This window comes from Pongo pygmaeus, chromosome 12 (genome assembly GCF_028885625.2).
Source record: "Pongo pygmaeus isolate AG05252 chromosome 12, NHGRI_mPonPyg2-v2.0_pri, whole genome shotgun sequence".
In the NCBI taxonomy this organism is placed as follows: domain Eukaryota; kingdom Metazoa; phylum Chordata; class Mammalia; order Primates; family Hominidae; genus Pongo; species Pongo pygmaeus.
This window is the reverse complement of record NC_072385.2, coordinates 130330389-130352502: the sequence shown is the minus strand read 5'-3', so window position 1 is coordinate 130352502 and position 22114 is coordinate 130330389. Positions and strand designations below refer to the sequence as shown.

Sequence of the window (22114 nt, the reverse complement as noted above, 5' to 3'; positions counted from 1 at the left end):
TTTGAGCAGTGAGGCACTGAAAAAGGGAGCCACACCCCCACGTCACGCTCTGTGAGGGGGACAAGAGAACTTTTCCTGTTTCACAACCACTATTAACCCTAAGGCACCTTCACTCCTAGTGCTCTTTCTGTAGCCCACTGTTGTGGTTTTCATCTACAACAAAAGCACACACACACACACACACACACACACACACATCTATATATATGTATACACACACACACGCGCGTCTGTCACCAGGCTCTGTGACATTCTGTACAGCTTGATAAGGTCCCCAATAAGACATGGTATGCAGTATTGGAGGCTGCTTAGTGTATCTCGTTGTTTTTACAGTTCTGTAATTATATATATATTGAATTTTCAATGTTTCCCCCTCAAACTTAAGGTATTAATGGATGCTTTTCTTTTTATTCTTACAGTGTTTTTACAAATGGAAGATTATTTATTCCACCTGCAAAAATCATTATACCCAAATTTAGTCTGTCTGATTGGGACATCGTGCTGGCCATGATCGGAGAAAAAGTCTTCCCTCTAGGAGGCGTTCGGAAGTAAGGAGACTCTCGCCTTTAGGACAGCCAGGGGGCGGCAACTTGTGTTTATTGTTTTCTGTGAGAGTTTTCTGCCTGGACCAGCAAGGTCTAAAATGATTCACCATAAACTCTTAATTTTAATTCTTCAAGCAGATAGTATTTTCTCAGTCTTGGTATTATACTTACTTTTAACCAGCCTCATTCATTTATTCATTCAACAAACCATTGAGCATCTACCATGTGCTAGGGGTGGAGAATACAGCATTGCAAAAAAGAATCTTGCTCCCTGAAACCCCTATTGAGTGGGCCAACTGTTCAAGTTGCTAGAATGCTGCAGTTGGTATAATGAGGCCTCCCAGTTGGTCTGGAGGAGCCAGGCCTGTGGGAGCTCGTGTTTGGATTGAGTCTTGGCAGAGATGGGAGAAATGAATTCCATGGGACAGAAGAGCATGTGGGAGGGAGGTAGTGTGTGTAATGGCCTCTAGCATGGGCCTGGGGGTCTGATATGGAGCAAATCTCCTCTCTGCCGTCCGTGTCTCCGTTACCTCGGGCACATTCCTAACTCCTCGATGCATGTTTTGTCTTCTGGAAAACTGGAAGTAATAATAATACCTACTTCCAAGGGTCCTAATATGTGTAAAGTGCTTAGCAAAACACTCAAAATAGGCACGAAATGGGTTTGTGGTTATGACTGTGACAGTGGATGAGGCACAAACAAGCAGAGTGTATTGAGGGAACACGACACTGTCATCATAGGAAATACAGCCCTACTGTGAGGGAAGTGGCCAGCCCCAAGGCCAGAACTTAGGTCCCATGAATACCTTGCAGACCAGGCAAGGGGCTTTCTGTCTTGCAGCCAGTGGGTCCCATTTGCATGAATGAAAGCTCACAGTGGTGGTAGACATGATGATGGATTGAAGGTGGGAGGTAAGAGAGGGGCTTCGAGCCAGGTGGCTGTGAAGATAATCTGGGTCAGCCTTCAGCTTTAACCACATGCACAGGCTGAAAGTGAAGGGATGGGAAAAATATCCCATGCAAGTGGAAACCAAAAGAGAACAGGGGCAGCTGGACTTACAACAGACCAAGTTGACTTCACGTGAAAAACTGCAGCAAGAGATAAAGAAGGTCACCACATTAGGTTAAAAGGGTCAGCCCGTCAAGAATATACAACAATTATAAATGTATAATGCAACTGTCACTGGAGCACCTAAATATATAATATGCAAGTATTACCAGAACTGAAGGGAAAGGTAGACAGCAATACAATAATAGGAGGCGACTTCAGTACCCCACTTTCAACAATGAATACATCATCCAGACAGAAAGTCAATAAGGAAACCGTGGGCTTGAATAACAATATAAACCCAATGGACTTAACAGACTGCAGAACATTCTGTCCACCAGCAGCAGAATACACATTTTTCTCAAGTGTACACAGCATTCCCCAGGATAAATCATATTAGGCCACAAATCAAGTCTTAGCAAATGTAAGACTAAAATCATATCAAGTGTTTTTTCTGACCATAATGATACAAAACTAGAAATCAGTAATAGGAGGAAAATTGGAAAATTCACAAATATGTGGAACTTTAACAATGCATTCCTGAACAACCATTGGGTCAAGGAAGAAATCAAAAGGGAAATAAAAAAATATCTTGAGAGCAACAAAAATGGAAATAAATACTAGAATTTATGGGATTCAGCAAAACCAGTTCTAAGAGTGAATTTTATAAAGAAAAATGCCTATATTGGCCGGGTGCAGTGGCTCACGCCTGTAATCCCAGGACTTTGGGAGGCCGAGGCTGGCGGATCACCTGAAGTCAGGAGTTCAAGACCAGCCTGGCCAACATGGTGAAACCCCATCTCTACTAAAAATATAAAAAATTAGCCAGGCATGGTGGCAGGAACCTGTAATCCCAGCTACTTGGGAGGCTGAGGCAGGAGAATCACTTGAATCCACGAGGTGGAGTTGCAGTGAGCTGAGATTGTGCCACTGCAATCCAGTCTGGGCAACAAGAGCAAAACTCTGTCTCAAAAAAAAAAAAAAAAAAAAAAAAAGAAAGATCTCAAACAATCTAGCTTTACACCTCACTTTTATTAACAGAATAAAAGACAGAAATTACATGATCATCTCAATACAGAAAAGGCACTGGACAAAATTCAACATCCTGTCATGATCAAAGCTCTCAGCCAATTAGTATACAAAGAATGTATCTCAACATAATAAAAGCCAATACGAGAAGCCCACAGCTAACATCATACTCAATGGTAAAATGCTGAAAGCTTTTCCTCTAAGATTAGAAACAAGATAAAAGTGCCCCACTTGTACCACTTACATTCAGCATAAGGCTGGAAGTCCTAGCAAGATGAATCAGACAAGAAAAAGAAACAAAAGGCATCCACATTGGAAAGGAAGAAGTCAAATAATCTCGTTGCAGATGATATGATTTTATATATAGAAAACCCAAGACTGTACCGAAAAACTGTTAGAATAAAAGAATTCAGTAGAGTTGCAGATTACAAAACCAACATACAGAAATCACTTGTGTTTCCACATAATCCCAACAAGCTATCTGGAAAAGAAATTAAGAGAACAATTCCATTTACCAAAGCACCAAAAAGAGTAAAATACTTAGGAATAAATTTAACCAAGCAAGTGAGAGCTCTCTACACTGAAAACTATAAAACATTGATGAAAGAACTTGAAAAAGATACAAATAAATGGAAAGATATTCATGTTCATGGACTGGAAGAATTATTATTCCTCCCATATCATACTGGAGCAACCGCACCAATGAGAGTTCTTTTCTGAGGTGGAGAGTCCTGTAGAGGAGCAGGTTTTGGTGTTGATAACAAGTTGAAGTATCAACTAAGACATGGCTGTGGGACCCCCAGGCCTGGGCTGCAGACTGAGCTGGAAGCTGGAGTTTTAGATTGGGGATGTGTGAACTCAGTAGCCAGTGGAGCTGTCTGTATGGATGAGACCCCCTGGGAGCTATCTTGGAGAAAGCGGGCAGCTCGGGTGCCTGTGGGGTCGTCCATCAACTGCTTGTCACCTTGTGAGAATGTGGGGCCGTTGTGGTCAGATTTTTCACAAGAATGCAGAAACATCAAACCATTTAAAACAAAGACAAGAATCCTCCTCTAGTCCATTCTTTTTATGCCCCTATTCTGCCCACAGGCCAGGTTTTGGGTATCCTATAAGGGCAGCTCTGTTTTCCTCGGCATCTCTCCAGCCTCAAGTTTGTGCCCTCGTGGTCCTGATGCTGGACCTGGTTTCCACCTCTACGAGGCCCTGCCCGTTGGTGCCTCATCTGACCACGTGGCACTTGATCCTGCCTTTGCCCTGGATGCGGTTTTTTGAATTCTTTTTGCCTCGTGTTCTGTGGCCATGGACTCATGGCCCTCTGCCTGTTCCCAGTCCTGGATCCACAAACCAGCTGGGGGTGGAGTTCTTGGGGGTAGAGTTTGGAGTGGGAGATAAAGGGAAGCCACAGAGGGGTGTGCAGAAGAGCTGCAGACTCTGGAGTGGAGGCAGCGGCCCGGGAAGGCACAGCCTGGAAGCCTGGGCCAGATCAGCTTCCAGCGAACACCACGGCTGAGGCCAGGGAGACGAGATCTAGAACGTGCTCTCTGACTGCAGTTAGCAGGTGGCCACTGGCATTTTGAGATGGAAGCCAGGTCCTGTGGGTGGGCTGGAGTGGAGGGTGAGAAAGCAGAGATGGGAGTGTAGGGGGCACATGGCTGTGAAACAGGGAGACGGGTGATGCGGGATTGCAGCTCGAGGGGCTCAGGACAAAGACATGGTCACAACTGAACACGAAGGGCCTGGGCACACCTCTCTCCTGAGGGTGAAGGTGGAGGAAGGAGTGGGGCATAGGAGCCAGACCCTGAGCAGGTGGAAGAGGGTGTGACCTGGAGGATGGGTGGATGCGTAAGCTGTGCAAGGTGGGGGAGCCACCCTTCCTGCAAGGCAGGGGTGGAGGTGAGGATGGGTGCAGGTACAGAAAGCTTTAAGGTAGGAGGGAAGGAAGGTGGCAAATTAATGCCTAATGGACTCTAGAAAGGGAGAAGGCTGTGTCTTGCAAATGGACCGAGGAGAATGGGGGCAGTGGGAGGGACATGGTATGGGAGGACTGCCGAGCAGGGTTGAGGGCCCTGCTGGACTGCACGCTGAAGATTTGTAGTGGAACCAGCCTGCAGTTGCATGTGCTCTTGGGCACTCAGCAGCTGGGGATGAGAGAGGAGAAGGCAGATGGGCAGTTGGTCCACGAGGTGAGGGCAGAGAGGGACAGGCAGGGGTGGGGGCTCATGGCACAGCAGGCGGAGCCATTGCTGGTGTGGACGTGAAGCCAGAGCCAGTTGGGTGGTGTCAGGCCCAGGGTCTGGCTGTTGGTGCAGATTAGAGGAAGGTGAAGTGGGAAAGCGGGAGACTGGGAGGCCAAAAGGCTGCAGAGGCAAGGTCAAGACATCCACCTGGGGATGCTTCTGGGCGATAATGAGGTGTGAAGGACTGCCCTGGGAGGGCCTGAGAAGGCACAGTGGAGATGAAGATCTTTCAGTCTGAGAAGTGGGAAAACGCTGTACAGCAAGGAGAGTCAGGAGGAGCCAGCCATGGGCAGCGATGGTCCCCCGATGGTAGACACTGTGGTGGAAGAGCAGAAACAGTTAATCCTGCCTTATGCTTTTGTCAGTTAACTCTCCCTTGGGGGTAGATTAAAAACATCCAAGAGTGATTTACAGTCAACAATTGTGATACCAACAATGAAAACTGATGTCTGCTTTTGAGTAGGATGTAAACTGTTGAGCCGTTTAGAGCAGTGGAGCCATGAGTAACCTCGTGGCAGTGGCGACGAGCAGGTGGAAGTTAGATGCTTGTGCACAAATCCGTACTGGGAATACCTCCATGCTCCCAGAATGCAGCTATAAATATTAGTGTATTATGCTCAAAGAAATAAAGCTGTGTGCAGTAGATAGACCTGTGTATACTTCTGGGAGAAGTTAGAAATGGTAGTGGAAGAAATCTATTATTTATTTATTTACTTATTTATTTTTAGACTTGCTCTGTTGCCTAGGCTGGAGTGCAATGGCACAATCTCGGCTCACTGCAACCTCCACTTCCCAGGTTCAAGTGATTCTCGTGCCTCAGCCTCTGGAGTACCTAGGATTACAGACGCCCGCCACCATGCCTGGCTAATTTTTGTGCTTTTAGTAGAGATGAGTTTTTGCCATGTTGGCCAGACTGCTCTTGAACTCCTGACCTCAGGTGATCTGCCCACCTCGGCCTCCTAAAGAGCTGGGATTACGGGCATGAGCCACTGTGCCCAGCCTTGGAATAAATCTTAAGTATCACATGTAGAATGATAGTAGTGAAAGTCAGAGAGAAAATTCTTGTATGGTAGAAGTAAGGAATGGAATAGAATATTTAAAGGGTAAAAAAGACATTAGATCAATAAGCTAATTTATTTTTTTCCTGGACTTAAATTAGTTTTTTATGGTTGGGTTTAGAAAAGGTGCAGAGCTTAGAAATAAAAGAAATGCTTAGAAAGTACAAATACTGAGCTTGAAGGAGTGAAGCAATATGCACATGAACAGAATTAAAAAAATCAATGTGTGTGTTACTTTTGAATGGGAACTACAGCTACTGTTTCTCATGCATTTGGGACATTATTTATATTTCTCTGTATTTATCATCCTTTAGATAATGCTAATATGATTCAGCTGAGATTTCCATCACACCTTTTCCTTGTGTGGGTTAGAAACTAAACCAGTTCTTTTTTTAGGAGACTCTGTTGCCCAGGCTCAGTGCAGTGGCACAATCACAGCTCACTGAGCCTTGACCTCCTGGGCTCAGAGGATCTTCCCACTTCAGCCTCCTGAGTAGTTGGGACTACAGGTGTGAGCCACCACTCATGACTAATTTTTTTTTTTTTTTGGTAGAGATGAGGTCTTGCCATGTTGCCCAGGCTAATTATTCTTGGTGGTATTAAAATTACTTGATTTATTGGATAGTTTGAACTTTTGGCATAATGTATCCAAATAGCTCAGAGAAATACTTAAGTGAAATTCTGTAGGTCTCTGTGCGAGACAATTGCTGATCTCGGTTGGGAAAATGTGCTTGTAGAGGCTGTTGGCTGAGTGCCAGGGATGCAGCCATGAGCAGAGCAGTCTTGGTCCTCAGCCCCACTGCAGCCCAGCAGAGAGGAAACACGTCATGTGAGCAGCTACGGTGAAGGCAGCATGTTCATGAGAGGGAGCACACTGCCGGGGGAGCCCAGACTAAGAGACCTTCCAGAAGAGATGTGTGCTGTAAGAACTGGAGGACGCGGAGGAGTCGGGGCAGGAGGACACCTTCTCATATCAGCACCCTGTGGGCCTCTTGTGCCTCACCTAGGCCAGGCCCTGGCCAGGGAAAGCGGGAGTGGATGGGGACCAGCACGACCCACTCTAAGAAAGGAATAATGTTTAGTATGGAGTAAGGGACATGGAGGATGAAAGAGGGCAAGTTGCCTGAGGTCGACAATTCTGAAAATTTTTTCCGTGCCGCCTGCTGGAAGGAAAAGGTGATGAGCTATGCTTGTGAATTTCTCTGAGACTAAAGTGGAATGATCTCCACTCTCCGTTTTCAATTTCCCACTGCCCGTTGAGTATATACTCTGCACCATACACTATTCTACGAGCTGGGAGGTGATAAACAATCAAACAAAACATCTGGAAGAACATGCGCCTTGACACTCAGGATCGCACGGCCTTGCTGGGAGACGGATCCCCTAAGGGAAACAGTTACACTGTAATCAGAGGCAGTGCTGGTTTCGGGCCAGTGAGACAGAGGAGGACCTTGAGCTCCGTGGGAGTTCTCAGAGCAGAAGGCCCACACGGCTGGGAGTTGAAGAAGAAGGCTTCATAGAGGCGGCGGATCTGTCCTGGGTACTGAAGAAATGGGTGGTGGAAGTAAGGGAGGTGTTCTGGGGTAGTGGGACTGTGTGGACAACGGCCTGGCCATAGGAGCGAGGAGGTGTGAGAGGGCCCTGAGGGAAGCAGGGCCTGGCTGTAGTGAAACTTTCTGGAAAATGCTGGGAGATAGGCGTGGATACCCAGGGCTGCAGCGGTTACAGATGGCCCTAGTGGCTACATGCAGAGTTTTACGATGTCTTAAGAGCTAAAGATGAATGCCAGGGCGGGACACACATGCACATGGCACACACATGTGTGTTCCCGTGGCCCACACCTGTGAGCTGGCCCCTGGCCCTTCTGAGGCAGGGGCTTCCCACCTCGGTTTCTGTGCAGGGCTCAGCATCAGTCATGCTGCCCTGCATCGTGGGCACAACTGTCCCTTATCCATCAGCGAGTGTTTTGAACATCAGCATCCATGATTTAGGTGACACTCATTGTGGAGAGACCATGGAGACCCATGAACTTGAGTTTGCCCATCTTGACTAGCCTGATTAGGAAAGAGAGAGGCCCCTACCCCAAAGGCAGTGAAAGGTCTGAGGGAGGCGAAGTGGGCCATTGTCATGGAACAGCCTGGCCACCACTGTTAGTGGCAGCTGTTTGCCCCAGTGGATGTCACTTCTGGCTCAGCACAGCGTGTCCTGTGCGTCTTGCCTGGCCCAGGGAGTAGCCCAATCGCAGCGTAGGTGCAAGGTGCAGGGCACACACTGAACACATTGGGTGTGGCCTGACCTCACCCATCTCGAAGTAGAAGTGATGTCTTTGGCTTCATAACATACTGAACCTTTCTTTCTTTGTTGATCGATTCAACAAATATTTATTGAGAGCTTGAGGGGTTTCCATCTCAGCCCTGAGGGGATGGGGTGAGTATGGTCCTCACAGGGCAGACGTTGTCTAGTGGAGAGACAACAGATGCATGCTCAGGAGCAGACCCCTGATAAATGCCACGTGAGGGGTGGCACAGAGGAATGAAGCAGGGCAGGGCTTGGGGTGAGTGACTGGGCTGGTCAGGGCGGGCTTCTCTGAGGAGGCGACATTTGAGAACACATCTGAATGGCACAGAGAAGTAAAATGCATCGTGATCTGGGTGGAGATCGTCCCCATCAGAGGGACCCTCAGGCACACAGGCTGTGCGGTGGGAAGCCACCGGTGGCAGGGCAGTGCCTGGTGAGGGAGGGCAGGAGCTGCTGAGCCCAGGAGTGAAGGCTGCTTGTAGACCTCGCTGAGAGGCTTGGGTAGTGAGTGTGGTGGGAATCCACTGGCAGGTTCTGAACAGGGAGTGTCACCACCTGACTACTAGGTGGGATAGGCTCCTGCAGGTGATCTAGGGGAGACCACAGTGGCTGCGGCCAAGGCAGGAAGGTTCTGGCTGCATTACTATATGCAATGGGGCTTGCTGATCAACCTCATGTAGGAATGAGTGAGCGAGAGATGGGGGTGGGGTGGGGGTGGGGAGTGTGTGGTGGGAGAGGCAGTGCAGGAGGGGAGAGGAGGGAGAAAGGGAGGAAGACTCCCAGCCTTCTGATCAGAGCAGCTGGGTGACTGTCGGTACCATTCCTGAGAAGGGGGAAGTGGGAGGAGGAACAGGTTTTGGGGGAGTTAAGAATTAATTTTTGGATGCGTCCAGTTGGCGAGGCATGTTGGACATCAGCGCTGGATGCACTAGGCTGGATATGTGAGTGTGAAGTCAGGGAAGAGGTCAGGCTGGAGAAACAGACACACGATCTGAGTGTTGTGGATGGTATTGACAGTTGAGGTGCTGGGTGGGATGGAGTTGGTGTTGGAGGAGCCACCTGAAGACTGAGTCCTGGGCTCAGCTTCCTGATAAATAGCCCATCAACCTTGGATTATGGTTATTTGTGGACTTGTCATCTCTCCTCTACTATATTTTAAGCTCCTTAAAGTTTGGGACCCTGTCTGATAAATCTCTGCTTTTTAGTCCCTTAATAGTGGGGAAACTGGCTGAACTAACAGCTGAGACCCATGAGCTTGGAGTCCAGGGTTCAGGGTACCCAGTGAGACCCTGCATCCAGAGATTTTGAAGCCTCAGCTGAAAATCACATCTATCTTTTAATCACCACATGGTCTTGAAAAGGAAGCTCTTTAAACGTAAATATTTTAAAATTCTTGTAAGATAGACTGTACCTTTATTTTGGGAAAACAGCCAAATTGGCTGTTTATTGGTAAAGGATTTAGTTTAATTTAGAGATATTTACATTTTCTACTATATCCCCAATCTTTAAGGTTCATTAAAAATCATTTAATAATTGACATTTTTGTAATGTTTTCCAGTTTACAAAACAATTTTGCAAATGGCTGTTTCATTTAGTCATCACATTTTCTGATACAAGTAATAATAGAAATACCTAGTGTTTAGCATTTTATGATGCAAAACACTTTGATTTATATGCATGATCTCATTTGATATCCATATTCTTGCTATTCATTTCCGTGAGATTCACACTTCAGTAAAAGCCGCCGTTCTCTGTATGTGATGTCCCGGCTCACATTTCTATGTCTGTGTGAGTGTAATCTGAACATCACATACAGGCTCACATTTTCACGTGGATGCATGCGTCACTTTCTGTCTGGAACTTCCTTCCTGTCTTATCCCACCAAGGAATTTCTACTTACCTTCACCCTGTGAGTAGACTTTGTACCTCTCTTAGAAGAAAATGAGGCCGAGATGAGTTTAGGGAAGAGTCCGAGGGTAATGTGCCTGAACCGTTTGTTCCTCCAGCGTGTGGGCGGCCAGGTGTCCTGTTGGCCCCGTAGGGTTTAAACCACAGTTTGGTGGCCATGGCTCTGTCTCTACTCAGCGGGCACCTCCCAAGTCCTGCACTGAGCTATCCAGAGTCCTGTTCCTTGGTATCTATATATAGTTCCATCCCTGAATGAAAAGTACACAACTTCCTAGAAGCAAACAAATGAACACAGAAACAGCCAGCTTCATTCCTGCAAGACCCCTGCTGCTGGAAGGAAAACCTGAAATGCCTTTGGTTTATGCAGAGACATTCCAGTTGAGTTTTTTCAGGTGCATTTTTTACAGTTACCCAGCTGCTGACAGCTCATTTTCCCCTCTACCCGCCTCCATCCCAAGCCATCAGCCCCACTCCTTGCCTTCCTCTGCCTGTTGCCGGCTCCATCATTCTGCTTGGCACCTAGAATCCCTGGATCCACGCTGGACACTGCACACACCTTCTCCCTCATCTGCCAGTCAGCAAGCCTTGGAGATTCTGAGCTGATTGATTTCTGTGTCTTCCCCCTCCCCAGCCAAGAACATAAGCATGATTTTATGTCCGTTGGTCTCCCCTCAACAGCCCCTATCACATGGCTATGATTGAGAACTGAATTTTGGGGTATGAATATGTTTTCTTTGATCTTAGTTTTTTTAAAAAAGACAACACAAATTAGTCCTTGTATTTGGTCACCTTTACTTCACATCATTCTCATAGCAACTCCTGGATTCACTGTTCCTCTTATTTAACCACGTCCTCTAAAAATGTTCTTGGCGTGGGTGTCTGTGTGGCGAATCTCCTGAGGTCTTGTAAACCTGAGGACATTTTAATCTCGTCCTTTCTGTTTACGTGAGGGTCTGGCTGGCTTTAATGTTCTTTCCTTTTAGATTTTGAAAATATCAGCGTCTTTCCTGTCTGTGTTGCTGCTGCTGAAAGGCCACAGTCAGTCCTGTCCTGCCAGGCAGTGCGGCCAGGTCTTTCTCCCCAGCACCTTTAGGATGCTCTCTGTGACCTTGGGTATCGCACCCAGATGTCTGCCGGCGAGTTTTCCTGTAGTTTCTGTTCTTTGGCATCCATGGACTCTTTTACCTGTGGCTTTTCCTCTTTCCTCAATTCCAGGAAATTAATTTTCATGATTTCTATACATATTTCCGCCTTCCACTCTTACTGTAACTTCCTTTTGAAATTCTTTTCGCCGGTGTTGGCACATCTGCTCACCCTCATCTCTCAGCTCTTCTTTTGCAGATCCTGTTTCTTTCTTCCTCCCTGCTTTCCTCTAAGGGCGTTCCTCAGTTTTACCTCCAAACAGTAGCTTGCACCTGCTCCGCGTCCATTCTACGACTCACCCCTATGGTGATCTTTCTTTCCAAGACTTGAGTTTCACATCAGTATTTCTACTGCTTCTGTTTTATGGTTTTATATTCTTGTTTCATACCGGGAATATCTGCCATCTCTTTGATGGCATTTTTCATATTTGTGTGTGAATTCTTGGTCTGTCTGTTCCCACCCTTCAGAGCCTTGCTGTTTGGCCCCCGGGAGCAGTTGCTTTGGGGGCGCCCTCTCCTTAGGACCATCGTCAGTCCCCCGCTTCCCTAGTGAGGCTTCTGCATGTTCCTGGTTTACTCCTGGGGATTTTTGCATTGGCTGTCCAAGTCCACCAGAGGGAACTGACTGTCCCCAGGCCTCAGTGGCAGGAGAACAGAATTCCAAGCATTGGGTTTCCCATGGAAGCCTCTGCTCCAGGTGGGCCGAACAGCTCCCCAGGTGCAGCTCCGCCATGCCTCTCCCAGGCTCCTGCCTTGATGCCTCCAGGGTCGGTCTCAGGCAACAGCTCTCGGGATGGGACCCAGGAGAAGCAGCAGCTTGTCAGCCAGGAGCTTGTTAGAAATGCCACACACAGGCCTTATCCAGGCCTCGTGAGCTGAGAGCTCTGCAGTGGGGCCCAGCGCTCTGAAGCTGGCCTTCTGGGCAGCTCTGACACCCAGCTCTGTGGAGGGATAGGTTCTACAGATTCCTCCTTTCACTGCCCCCTGCATTTCTTCTCTTCTTCTGCTCCTGCACTTCCTGCCCTAATTCGTTCCTTCATCTTAGGCTCTTGCAGAAGCTCTGAGCCTCCTCCCACAGGGGCGATTCTTCCTCAGTCACATCCTGGCCGCAGCTGCCCACTCACTAGTGCTAAAACATAGCCCTTAACCCCTCTTCCTTGGAAATCTTCATTCTGATGAAATTAATGATAAATGCTCCTCCCCAGAATTCAAGGCCCTTTGGAAACTGCCCCTGTCCTGCGCAATCACAGCTGTGCCTGCACCTCACCCTCAGTGACTGTCAGCTCCCCTCCTTGCCCTGGGTTCTGGCTTTTTGCACAGCACTGTACATGATGAAATCCCACCTACCCTGCCGACCCTGTTGCAAGTTCCTCCAGCTCTGTGAAGCCTGCAGCTGGGTTCAGCCTTTCTCCTCTTGGGACCCTAGCCCTTTGCACTTCTCTTGTCATATTTAGCTTTGTAGGCTTTTGTGTGCTTCCTGACTTTGGGGAGGCAGAGACTTTCTTTTGCTTATTTTTATCTAATGCGTTGCCTACCTCATTGTCTTATGCATTTAGAGGCTTAGCATTGAATTAATTGTATTATTTCTTAAATAAACTAGTGAAGGAGTACCTGCTGAAAAGGATTACTGAGTAAAAAGTAGACTAATATTAGTCTTTTGGTGCTTATAAAAATGCATATTATTTGCTAATAAATCCTGGTTTGTTTTCTAAGTATTGTTATAACAATGTGGGCCAATTTGTATTAATTTTAGCTGTTATTAGTTAAAATTAATTGAACACTAACCAAGAGTGTAACATGTTCTCAAGAGCCTCTGAGCACTTGTATATAATTAAAAATACACTTTAATTAAAAAATCTAAAAGTGGAAAGCAAGTCTAATCCTGGAAGAGCAGCTCCCATCGGGTTTAATTGGCCCGTTTGGATAACACTTGCTTACGATGAGCACTGTTTCTCCAGCAGTCCGTGCACTAGTCATAGTGTATTCACAAATACCCCAAGCCCTACGCTACTGGTCCTCAAGTCTCTATCTCATTTCTTCTTTCTGTTTTTACAGATTATTTACAATGAATGGGCATCTTTTGGGCGACTCAAAGGATTTGCAAGACAATCACTTTTATGTTGCTGCGGGACTGGAGACCTTCAAATATTTTCCTTACTGGAAGTCTCCAAGGGTGCCCAGTGAGGTCCAACAGTGAGCATGCTTCGTACCTTTCTTTCCTGAGTTTTGGAAAAAAGTTAGCCTTTTCCCCAGTATCTCTCCCAAATAGGTCCAGTTCAGCTATTGGTTATTTTTCAGTAGTGAAATGTAATATTCTTATTTAATATATGATACAATTTCAGATTTTAAAAATGAGGCGTGGGGGGAACTGCTCTTGTATGATGTATTCACAAGGACAGCAAGATTTACACAGAGTCCACTGCTTTTCTCTGGGATACCAGGAGTCTTAGAGATCAGGAGTTGAAATGTGCAACAGCTTCAGAGCTGATTCTAGGCACAGTTCTGCCTGCCCGTGATGCACCCAGCATGATGCTTTGTTTTCTTAATTTGGCATGCTTCCCCATATCTAAAATACAGAATTTGTGCTGGATGTGGGTCTCTCCTGGTGAAAAAAGCCATGATTTTTGTAGTAATTCTGGGCATGGCTATGCGGGTGCCCCACTGTGTGTGTGTTTATGGACATGAAGCAGTGAGCAGGAGGGAGGTGAAGCGTGCTGAGATGGGTGGTTCCGACCCATCTGTGGGATTCTTCATCCTCAATTGTTTAGCCCTGACGGGTGTGTTTGAAATGCATTTCGTGTAGGACATGACTTGAGGGCTTACTAGGAACCTTCCTGGAGCTAGTTCTTTGTCAAGTTTTCAATGATCATTATCTCGAGCAAAGAAAAAGAGCTGCCATTTTTCATCTCATTGTGGAGCAGGACAGATGGTTTGAACACCATGCAGGCGGCCAGCCTTCCTCTATCCTTTAGGTTTTGTGGTACGAGTGCCTTCTGCATTTGGAGAGCTTGAACCTCCACTGAGGGCACAGCGTCTGGGATGGCCTCCTCCTATTCTGGTTCACCTGCTGCTAGGGTTTGTACCTCAAGGCAGAGAGAGGCTCCCTTTGTCCTGTCTGCCAAGGACGACCCCACAGCAGTTTGATATCCAGGCAGATGGTTAGGTTAGAGTCCCACCTGTGTGCCTGGCACACGTGGATATTTCTTGATTTTATTAACCTAATTCGTGCTAATAGTCCTAATAGCACAGTGAGGAGGAACACCGCGGGGCTGTGGAGTTGAGTCGTTCTTTCTATCTGCCCCCTACGTGTTTCCCACCTCTCAGTGTGTTTTGCTTTTTGCCATTATCTGTTCATTGGGAAGCCCTGACCGGGTCTGACTGGCTTAAATATCTTTTCCCCTTGCCGAAGTTGTTGAGCTTAGGGTCAACAGGAGGCCACATGCAATCACTCAGAGACTGAAGTTCATGCAGCTTAAACAGAATAGAACAAGGAGGTGCTCTGAATTTGCAGAGAATCCTGGGATAGAAGCATTTCCAAATTTGAGTAGCAGCTATTGGAGAAAGCCTCACTAAAGAGGAATTAGAAATGGGATGCCTGCACTTGCAAGGGCAGCAGGTGGACAGGGGCTCTTTGCTGTGGTAGGAGGAGGTTGGGCCATCTGATCTCCAGGAAGGAAATTGAACAGATTCCTGTGGCGTTTTCTGCTCCCGAGGCTGGGAAATCATTGTTGCCATGAGCCGTGTCCTCTGTGGACAGCTTGCTCCTCCTCGTGGTCACTTCCCTCCTAAAGACAAGGCTGCAGTCTGCATTTTATAGAGATAACTTAGGGCCGGGCTTTACATTTCAAGTTGAACATCTTTTGTCTTGCAGAAGGTATGCAAATGTTGAAAAAAACTCACAGAGAAAGAAAAAAGTAAGTAACTTTTTAAAACAAGTAAGTAACTTGTTTCTGATTCTGGCGTCTTCTGGCATTAACAAGGGCACAGCGCAGGGTGAGGGCCCAAGCTGTAAACAGAGCTTCCTGGGCCAGCATCAGTGCCAGGCTTATAAAGAAAAATCAGGTGCACTTCTGAGAATGATGTGAATAGGAGAGGAGTTTATGTTTGGAACACAGAGTCCAGAGCTGGGAGGCACACATAGGTATTTATAATGCAACCCAGTAGGTGTGAAGACATAAATATATTTGAACTTTTACGGGACAGGGAGGAGAGTAACTGATTCAAACTTGGCATGAGTGGCAGTGGGCTCTGGTGGTGGGTGGGAGGACATTCCAGGCAGATGTGACAGTAAGGCAGCAGTGGGAGAAGCAGCTCACTGCATGTGCATGTGCGTGTGTGTGAATACATATGTGTGTGTATGTACGGGTGCATGTGTGTGTATAAATACATGTGTGTGGAGACGTGTGTGTATGTATGGATGCATGTGTGTGTATGGATGCATATGTGTGCGTGGGTGCATATGAATACATATGTGTGAGTGGATGCATATGTATGTGTACATGGATGCATGTGTATGTGTGGAAGCATGTGTGTGCATATGAATACATGTGTGTATAGGTGCACATGCAGGTATAGATGCATATGTGTATATGCATGTGTGTATGGGTGCATGTGTATGTATGGATGCACATATGTATGTATTTAAATACATAAGTGTGTATGGAGGCATACACGTGTATGTATGAATGCACATGTGTGTATGGAGGCATATGTGTGCATGTGTGCACAGGAGTACGTGTGTATGAATCCACATGCATGTGCCTATGTATGAATGTATAGGGATGTATATGTGTGTGCATATGACTATGTGTGTGTGTACATATGGATGTATATCTGTGTATGCATGTGTGTATGGATGCATATGTGTTGGTATATAAATACATATGCATGTTTGGAGGTGTGTGTATGGATGCATATGTGTGCATGTGTGCATGAGTACACATGTGTATGTATGGATGCATGTGTGTGTGTATGGATGCATATTTGTGTGCCTATGACTACATATGTGTGTACATATGGATGCATGTGTGTGGATGTGTGTATGGATGCATATATGTTGTATGGATATGTTGCCTGCATATGTTGTATGGATGTGTGTATGGATGCATATGTGTTGGTGTATAAATACATATGTATGTTTGGAGGTGTGTATATGGATACATATGTGTGCATGTGTGCATGAGTACATATGTGTATGTATGGATGCATGTGCATATGGATGCATATGTGTGCACGTGTGCTATGAATACGTGTGTGTATGTATTCACATGCATATGTGTGTGTGGATGCATATGCCTGTGTATAGAGGCATATGTTTTTATGGATGCATACATGGGTATTCATATGGAAACATTTGTGTGTATGGGTGCACATGTGTGTGTATGGATGCATATATGTGTGGATGCCTGTGTACCTATGTGTATGGATGCATATGTGTGTGTGTGTGCGCTGATCACACAGTTTGAAGTTGCAGCATAAAGCACGAGGAAGAATGACAAGGAGGTATCAGGATCCAGGACTAGGAAGATTTGCAGAAGCTGGGTCCTAGAGGGGCTTACCAGTCCTCGTAACTGTTTACGTGATCCTCCTTTTTCCCTGATCATCCTACGAAAACTGCCTTTTAGTGGTTCTGTTGACATTAATATTTTATTCGACAAAGCTATTGAACGCGTACTCTTTCCAGTGCCTGTCTGCCTGGCTCACTGGCTCAAGTCCCCTCCCTGCTGTGACATGCTGGCTTTGAGGGTCTGCATTGTCCTGGTCTTTTCTTTCCCAGTAACTAACGGGTAGCCCTGGGCTTTGCTTTTCTGCTGTTGCAGCTCAGATTTCATGATTGCCATTTTAATCACTCTCCTGCAAATAGCTTTGACTTTCTCACCCGTGAGCCACTGTGTGCTCCTGGCAAGTGTTCAGCCCTGGGTGAGCCCAGCCTGCACTTCCTCTGCACTTGCACTAATGCAGTGTGCTGTTGCTGGAAATAACGACACTGCTGACCCGAGTCTTCATGCCAAGTTCACGGCCACGGTCCTTATCCAAGTTCATTCACTGATTAAGCCTGATGTTTTAAAAAATGTTTTTCTGAATACTTTTTGCCAAGTTTTATTGGAGATTTCTGCATGTCTGTTCATGAGTGAGCTTAGCCTGTCTGACTTCTTTCTCATGTTGTCCTTCTCTGGCTTTTGTTGCCAAGGCTTTTCTTCTGAATTGACTCATTATTTTTTGTAGCTTCTTGAGTTGAATGATCGCCTTATTTATTTTAGATTTTCTTTCTCTAAGGAACATTTTAATATTAGGTGTTTGTTGAATGGATGAATGAAGGATGATCATTGAGATTGCAAAAATGATATGCCTTCCTCTATTCATTGTCCCTTATATAAAGGTCTACATCTGTAAAAATGTGTTATCTTAAAACTCAGGTATTAATTTTTTGGGGCTCATTTTGAAGAGTGGGTGTGTTTCTAAGAATGAAAAGAATTCCACACACAGGACTTCTCTGAGACTGGAATTTATTATTATTTGCAGCAACTTAGCCATTTATGATAAATGTGTTTGTTTCTTTACTTGCTTGCCCCAGGTTTTCCATTTCTAACTTGTTAAACCTTTTATTTATTTGCTATGTGAATTGCCACAATATCTTTTTGGAAAAGAAGGTACAAAATTAGAAAAAAAAATACAGGAGTGTTCTTTCATTAAGATATTGCCTTGTGGAATATGGGGGGCTGTTGGGACCCTTGGTGGTGTGCACATTCTAATAACATCAGCCAATCAAAGTATCAGCTTTCTTTAAAATTGGATGCTGGATTTTCTTTTAAATTTGCAAGCTTAAAAAAAAGTACCTAGAATACAAAGCAGAAAGTCTTTCTTGACCCTTCAATGAACATATCATAAACATGACCTAGAACTTGTGACCCACAGGATATCAGGCCTGAACGGGGCACTTGTTGATTCATCTGGTCGTCCACGAGGCTGTGGTGAGGTGTTGGCAGCATGCTAAGCACACTCTGCTAGCATGAGAGACACAAAGATGAGTGGAGTGTAAGCTTCCACGACTGGAGAAGGCAGAGTGTCGATAAGCATGGGAGTAACCCTAGCAGACCTCACCCAGCCCTCCTGCTCAATAAATTAAATCCCAGTAATTAAATCACCCCAGATTCCACCAGCACCAACCTCCCCATCTCCACAGTTCCAACAGATCATTGATGCCTCTCCTATAAGCTGTTTAACTTCCACATCTGCCTATGTCTCCCCATCAACACTGCTCAATGGAGTCAGGAAGAAACACCTGATACCTATGGGGGGAAAGCACTGTGACAGTGGGCACATAGGGGTCAGGGGAGCTGGGCTCCCCAGGAAGATTGTTTTTATTTGCAGGGATCCACATTTAAGCAAGGGAGTACAATGGACTATATCTACTTGATACTCGTTACTACTGATGGAATAAATTGTATGGACTGAAAAGGGAACAAAATAGACAGGGAGGGGCTGGTCCTGAGAAACTGTGACATTCCCAGTGAGGTGACAGGTGGAGCAGAGCAGTGGGACTTGAGAGATGCTGTGTATCGTTGATTCTATGGAGGGCATGTTCCTACATCCCGACATCCCTGGAACAGGTGCATCTGACGTCGACAGCGTCTCAGGACTCCTGTGGGCAGCCATGTTGCAGGTGCTGGTTGCTCATGGATAAACTTGGCTGTAGCTGCTCATTTGACTGTGTCTTCAGTTGAATTGTGTGTGGGGTTGATTCTGTACATGTTGAGTTTGACTGCTGTGTAAAATATCCTCAAAATGATTTTTCTATGAGAATTGAAACAAAAAGTTATTATATACACGGAAAGGCCTAAAAGTAGAACATCACGATGCAGATTTGCCATCAATTGAGTATATTCTTCTTCAATTCCATCTATTCTTGCAGAGTGACAGCCAGCTCTTGTGTAGGACCTGAGACAGGGAGGTCGACACACAAAGTTGCAGCTGCCCGTGTCAGTGATCTACATGGTATAACAAGCCACCCCCAAACCCAGGTGCTTCAGGCAACAAGGGTTTATGATTTCTCTAAGTCCGGTGGGTTGGCTGCAGAGGTCTTGGGCTGGTTTCGCCTTGGTTGCTTATGAGGCTGTGTTTAGCGGAAGGTTCGCTGGATTGGGATGTCCAAGCTGGCTTCACCAACACATCTGGCAGCTAGTGCTGGTTGTTGAGCATTTTGATTCTCTTCCACGTGGCCTCTCATCTTCCAGCAGGATGTCACAAACTAGCCTAGATTTCAGGAGGTGGAGAAATAGGCTCTCCCTCAACAGAGGAGCACAGAAGAGCCAATTCACTTTGCAAACCTGTGTGCAGCCTGAGAGGGGAGGGCTGTGTGGCCAGCAAGCAACCAACCACACTCGCGTGCGTTTTGTTCCTGAAAGTGGTGCAAAAGGATTGCCTTCGACTCTGCAGGGCAGAAGCACCAGCACCAAAATGTGCAGTTCAGGTACCAATGGCTTGGGGGCAATTCAGAGATGAGGGCGGGGCATCCTTCCCACGCTGCATGCAGAAGCACTGATGCCTTTGACTCGGAGTCAAAAAGTGGCTCAGAAGAGTCAGACTCTGGATGTAAAATCTTGGAGGGTATTCAGGTGATTTGTTTCTGTTATTTTCTCATTTTTCTTTACGTACAAGCATGCTATGTCATAAAAATGGGTGTCTAAATGGTTCTAGAAGGGCTTCTTCAGTAAGCAGAAAATAGAACTTCTAGGAAATTAAAGCACGCTGACATGCTTTAAATAGCACTTCCTTTCTTTCTTAGTGGCACATAAAATAGCTACGTGTTTGCAGTATGATTCATGGAATCTTGATTCAAAGAAGTGAGATGGAGAATAACAGAGAGTAATGTGGCGCCTCGAGATGACTGTGGAGGACGTGGGAGAAGTCAAGACCGACCTCAGGAATCCAGGGATGGCGGGAGGGTGGTGCATTCAGGAGCTGGGATCAGGTCTGCAGGAGGAGGAAGCAGGACTTTGGGTTGCACATTTGTGTGAGAAGTTGCTTTGCTTTAGACGAGCACAGTTATTACATGAGAGTGAAGGGAGGCACGAGAGATGGTATCCATGCATAAAAGTATTTTCGATGTCAAGCCAAATTCCTTGCGTGTCCTGCAGAGGATACATCTGCTTCCGTGTTTGTCTGGGATTATCATTGTGGATTCTCTGTGGAATAGAAGGATGGGCCTCCTTCGCATCTAACTGTTGTCTGTGAAGTGGGTGACATCTCGTCTACGTGTGATGACGTTTTTCCTTAGTAAACTAACTGCTGCCATCAAGGCAAAGCTGTAGTGTTTTAAGAGCAGGCATCTGGCCTCTGACCTCTGCACTTGGAATCCCAGCTGTACCTAACATTCAAGTGGCTTGACTGGACCTCCCGTCTGTGGGTCTCAGGGAAAGCTGACTCCCTCCTCTCTTCCCTCTTATTTTACTCTTCCTGGATCCCTGTCATCAGACTTCCTTCCAAGGCCATGAAGTTCTAATTTAATCTGTTGGAGGTGCACTGTCCAGAATGTTTGAAAGATGTGAGAGCACAGCTCTTTGCCTCTTAGTTCTCAGTTTCCATTTTGAATAGAAGAAAATATTTTTTTCTTAATTTAGCAAAAGAACTTGCATTTGCACTGTTAAAAATGCCCATTTCCCTACCATTTGACCCAGCAATCCCATTACTGGGTATATACCCAAAGGATTATAAATCATTCTGCTATAAAGACACATGCACCCATATGTTTATTGCAGCACTATTTACAATAGCAAAGACTTGGAACCAACCCAAATGCCCATCAATGACAGACTGGATAAAGAAAATGTGGCACATACACACCATGGAATACTATGCAGCCATAAAAAAGAAATAGTTCATGTTCTTTGCAGGGAAGTGGATGAAGCTGGAAACCATCATTCTCAGCAAAGTAACACAGGAACAGAAAACCAAACACCACATGTTGTCACTCATACGTAGGAGTTGAACAATGAGAACACATGGACACAGGGAGGGGCACATCACACACTGGGGCCTGTTAGGGGGTTGGGGGAAAGGGGAGGGAGAGCATTAGGACAAATACCTAATGCATGCAGGGCTTAAAATCTAGATGATGGGTTGATGGGTGCATCAAACCACCATGGCACATGTATACCCATGTAACAAACCTGCACGTTCTGCACATGTATCCCAGAACTTAAAGTAAAATAAAAAAAAAAGCCCATTTCCCAAGGAAATGGCAAAAAAAAAAAAAAATCATGAATGCAGTTTTACTTATTAGCACATCTGAAATATACTTTGAAAATAGCCTGCATTATTCTATGGGTTCACTTCACTTATTGCTTGATTCAAATATTGAGCATTGGAAAATATGTCATTATGAGTCTGCCAGTATCCTGTCTGGCACAATTAACTGGAACTTTTAGTCCAATGAAAGTAATTGAATGAAGCTGCTCTCATTATATAGCATTCAGTTTTACAGGAACTGCATTTACTGTGATTTTAATAGCTATTGCCTTCCAAAGAAGAAATGCTAATTTAATAAATGTTTAAAATTGCATTCAGATATTAAAATGAATGTTTTATGGTGCAGGCTTCTGTGAAAAATCAGTAAATAGTTAATAAGTATTATATTTATATCACATATGCAATCAGAACATTAATATTAAATTCTGCTGGGCATAGAGCACAAGTGTTGGTAGCGAACGGTAATGAAAAGGAGGTAAGGCATATAAATTAAGGAGGTGCGTGCGTGTGTGCATGAAAACAGTTGCAGAGGCATGTGCAGTACCAGACTGAGACCCACACTTTAATAACCTGTTCTGAACAGTAAAGTTCACTGTGAAAT

General features: G+C 45.6%; 1 protein-coding gene across 9 annotated transcripts in view; it reads left to right on the top strand.

Moving 5' to 3' along the window:
* DCDC2C (doublecortin domain containing 2C) overlaps positions 1-22114 on the top strand; it is a 141704-nt gene that overhangs the window by 37711 nt on the left and 81879 nt on the right. For 6 of the 9 annotated variants that reach the window (XR_008500584.1, XR_008500585.1, XM_054475243.1 and 3 more), the window contains exons 4-6: positions 420-548; positions 13321-13458; positions 15137-15179. Coding sequence is in view for 6 of the 9 variants with exons in the window: in XM_054475243.1 (XP_054331218.1) it covers positions 420-548; positions 13321-13458; positions 15137-15179 (310 nt within the window). In the remaining 3 variants the exon portion in view is untranslated. The remainder of the gene's footprint in view (positions 1-419; positions 549-13320; positions 13459-15136; positions 15180-22114) is intronic. The other 3 variants (XR_008500583.1, XM_054475240.1, XM_054475245.1) reach the window with 2 other exon arrangements.